Consider the following 3017-nt stretch of genomic DNA (forward strand, 5'->3'; position numbering starts at 1 on the left):
CAAAAAAAAAAAAAAAAGAAAGGGGGCTCTCCATCAGAGTAGGTGGAAGAAGGTCTTTTGATGGCAAGTCAGAGAGCAGCGCAGCGTCCTAAGCTCTCTCCGACAGCAGAGTCACCTCTGCAGCTAGATATGGTCGTAATTAATCCTGGCAAACACTCAGCGAGGGAGTGTGATTGTCCTCATTTTAGAGATGAGGAAACTGAAGATCCTGGAAATTGAGCTGAAAAGTGGCAATGGGTAGATTCAAAACTGAGGCCTGTAGATTTTAAGCCCACAGCTCTCTCCATGTCTGTCTCCCGCTCTTCATTACTAATCAATTTCCTCTTGTCATTACAGATTGTCTGAAAGGAAATTTTCAGTGGCCCTAAATAGCTAAAAATTTCTTTTTTTCTGTTTGATTTTTCCGGGAGTTTATGTTTGAGATGGTGCAAGAGCACATTTGCTGCAGTTGACAAATGCCACCACGTGGCAGGAATGTCACAGGAGCAATTCAAACATCAGCTGCAGTAGTAGCTGCAGTGTTAGAGAAGTAGGTTTCAGCTTCTTTCTGATCCAGTGGTTCTCAAATGGGGCACTTCCCCACCGGGGGACACTTAGCAATGTCAGAAGACATTTGGGTTGTCGCTGCTGGGGAGAGGGGTGCTACTGGCACCATGTTTACGGGATGCTGTAGACATCCTGCTGTGCTCAGGACAGCCCCCACAATAAAGAATTATTGGACCCCAAGTGTCAAAAGTGCCGTGGTTGAGAAAGCCTGCTGTAACCCAAGGTGGGTTGAGGGTAGGTTTCAAGGAATGGAGGAGTCTCAAGACTACAGATCTTCAGATTCTGTTACATCTTTCTATGAAACCGAAGTAAAGCGGGAGGGCCCTGGAACCCTGGGGCTGCTTCCTGACGTAAGCTGCAATCTCTGCAGAGGCTGACGCTTGTGCTTGCCCTGGCAACCCTGATAGCTGCCTTCGGATCGTCCTTCCAGTATGGGTACAACGTGGCTGCTGTCAACTCTCCAGCCCTGGTAGGTCACCGTGGTGAGCAAGATGTGGGAGGGCGTTTGAAGCAGCCCATTGCCTGGGTGGGACTGGCCAGTGTGGGGCTATTCACACAGCTGTCCTCAAGCAAAGGGAGAGGGAAACACCCTCCAGACAGCACAGACCCGAGGGAATTCGCAGGCACATGGCTCTTGGGATGGGCCAGGTCTGGATGGACACACAGTGGGCTGGGCTCCGGGACAGGGCTCAGATCTTCTGTGGCCTTGCGGTTTAGAGGGAATCCAGAGGGGGCAGGGGTCTCCCAACTGATTGGAAAATTGGAGTCATCTCTTTCTGGCTGAGAAATACCAAGGGTGGTTTGCTGCTCAGAGGTTTCCCAGTCCTCCCCGTGGGTGCCCACCCTGCTTGCTGCTCATGAAGCTCTGTCCTGCCTCCCATCACCCCCCGGTTAATAAGGCTGGTCTCTGTGTGCCCGGGTTATTTCACTGGGTGTCCTAACAGCTAGTATTCTTCCTGCAAAACCGGAGCAAATTATTTTGGTGTTCTGTTTTGCTTTGTCTCCTAGCTCATGCAACAATTTTACAATGAGACTTACTACAGTAGGACCGGTGAATTCATAGAAGACTTCCCCTTGACGTTGCTGTGGTCTGTAACCGTGTCCATGTTTCCCTTCGGAGGGTTTATCGGATCCCTCCTGGTCGGCCCCTTGGTGAATAAATTTGGCAGGTAAGGGAAGGTGAATTTTTAATTCCCTGAAACTCATAGACCCCCATCAGAGCTAAAACATAGGCCTAAAACTGAAATCCTTATCATGAGACTAGGATAATAACCACTGTGGTCATTTTTCTTTTCTTTTTCTTTTTCTTTTTTTTTTTTTTTAAATTTTGAGATGGAGTCTTGCTCTGTCAGCCAAGCTGGAATGCAATGGCACGATCTTGGCTCACCACAACCTCTGCCTCCCGGGTTCAAGCGATTCTCCTGCCACAGCCTCCTGATCCTGGGATCACAAGTGTATACCACCACACCCGGCTAATGTATTTTTAGTAGAGATGGAGTTTCACCATGTTGGTCAAACTGGTCTCAAACTCCAGACCTCAGGTGATCCATCCGCCTCAGCCCCCCAGAGTGCTGGGATTACAGGCGTGAGTCACTGCGCCTGGCTGGTCATTTTTATTTTCTAATGGGATCAGAAGAGAAGACCAGATATTGACAGTGTTTAGGGACCTAGGCAGGGTCTTGGGGATTAGAAGCAGGGGTGGCCGGGGATCTACAGGCTCTCAGGCAGACCCGGACGGAGCTGTGTGTGCTTGTGGAGACCCAGGACTTGCTTCGGCTCATACTGCCCTTTTGTCCCCACAGTGTTGTCTAGGACATCTCTCTTGTGACACCAGCCTCCTGAACAAAGGGGTCAGGGCTGTATCTTTGCCCCTATTTCTGGAAACATTAGAAATGCCATATTTTATTCCAAAAAAGTGTCCTTAAGATATCACGCTCCCCCGTGTAAATTCAGTGGACGTTATGGAAGACCTAGTTAGAAACAGAATTTTAGAGGTCCCCTCGTCCAACCCCTCCAGGGATGAGGAGACGTGGGGCTGAGTGAGGTCACAGATCTAGTGAGCCCAGAGTAACCCAGACTCTGACTCCTCCTCCAGTGTTTCAAGAAAAGAATCTGAGAATAAAAACACACGGCCGGGTGCGGTGGCTCACGCCTGTAATCCCAACACTTTGGGAGGCCGAGGCAGGCAGATCACCTGAGGTCAGGAGTTGGAGACCAGCCTGGACAGCATGGTGAAACCCCATCTCTACTAAAAATACAAAAATTAGCCGGGCATGGTGGTGGGCGCTTGTATTCCCAGCTACTCGGGAGGCTGAGGCAGGAGAATCGCTTGAACCCGGGAGGCAGAGGTTGCAGTGAGCCAAGATCGCACCATTGCACTCCAGCCTAGGCAACAAGAGCGAAACTCCATCTCAAAAAACAAACAAACAAACAAACAAAAAACACTGCCGCAGCTTTGGGATCTAACATCT

General features: G+C 49.8%; 1 protein-coding gene across 3 annotated transcripts in view; it reads left to right on the forward strand.

The window, feature by feature from the left end:
- Window positions 1-3017, forward strand: part of SLC2A5 (solute carrier family 2 (facilitated glucose/fructose transporter), member 5) — a 78782-nt gene that overhangs the window by 52698 nt on the left and 23067 nt on the right. For 2 of the 3 annotated variants that reach the window (XM_011994198.1, XM_011994197.1), the window contains 2 exons: window positions 917-1015; window positions 1555-1715. In XM_011994198.1, the coding sequence (XP_011849588.1) occupies window positions 917-1015; window positions 1555-1715 (260 nt within the window). The remainder of the gene's footprint in view (window positions 1-916; window positions 1016-1554; window positions 1716-3017) is intronic. The other variant, XM_011994199.1, reaches the window with a different exon arrangement.

Source organism: Mandrillus leucophaeus, unplaced genomic scaffold (genome assembly GCF_000951045.1).
Source record: "Mandrillus leucophaeus isolate KB7577 unplaced genomic scaffold, Mleu.le_1.0 Scaffold446, whole genome shotgun sequence".
Taxonomy (NCBI): domain Eukaryota; kingdom Metazoa; phylum Chordata; class Mammalia; order Primates; family Cercopithecidae; genus Mandrillus; species Mandrillus leucophaeus.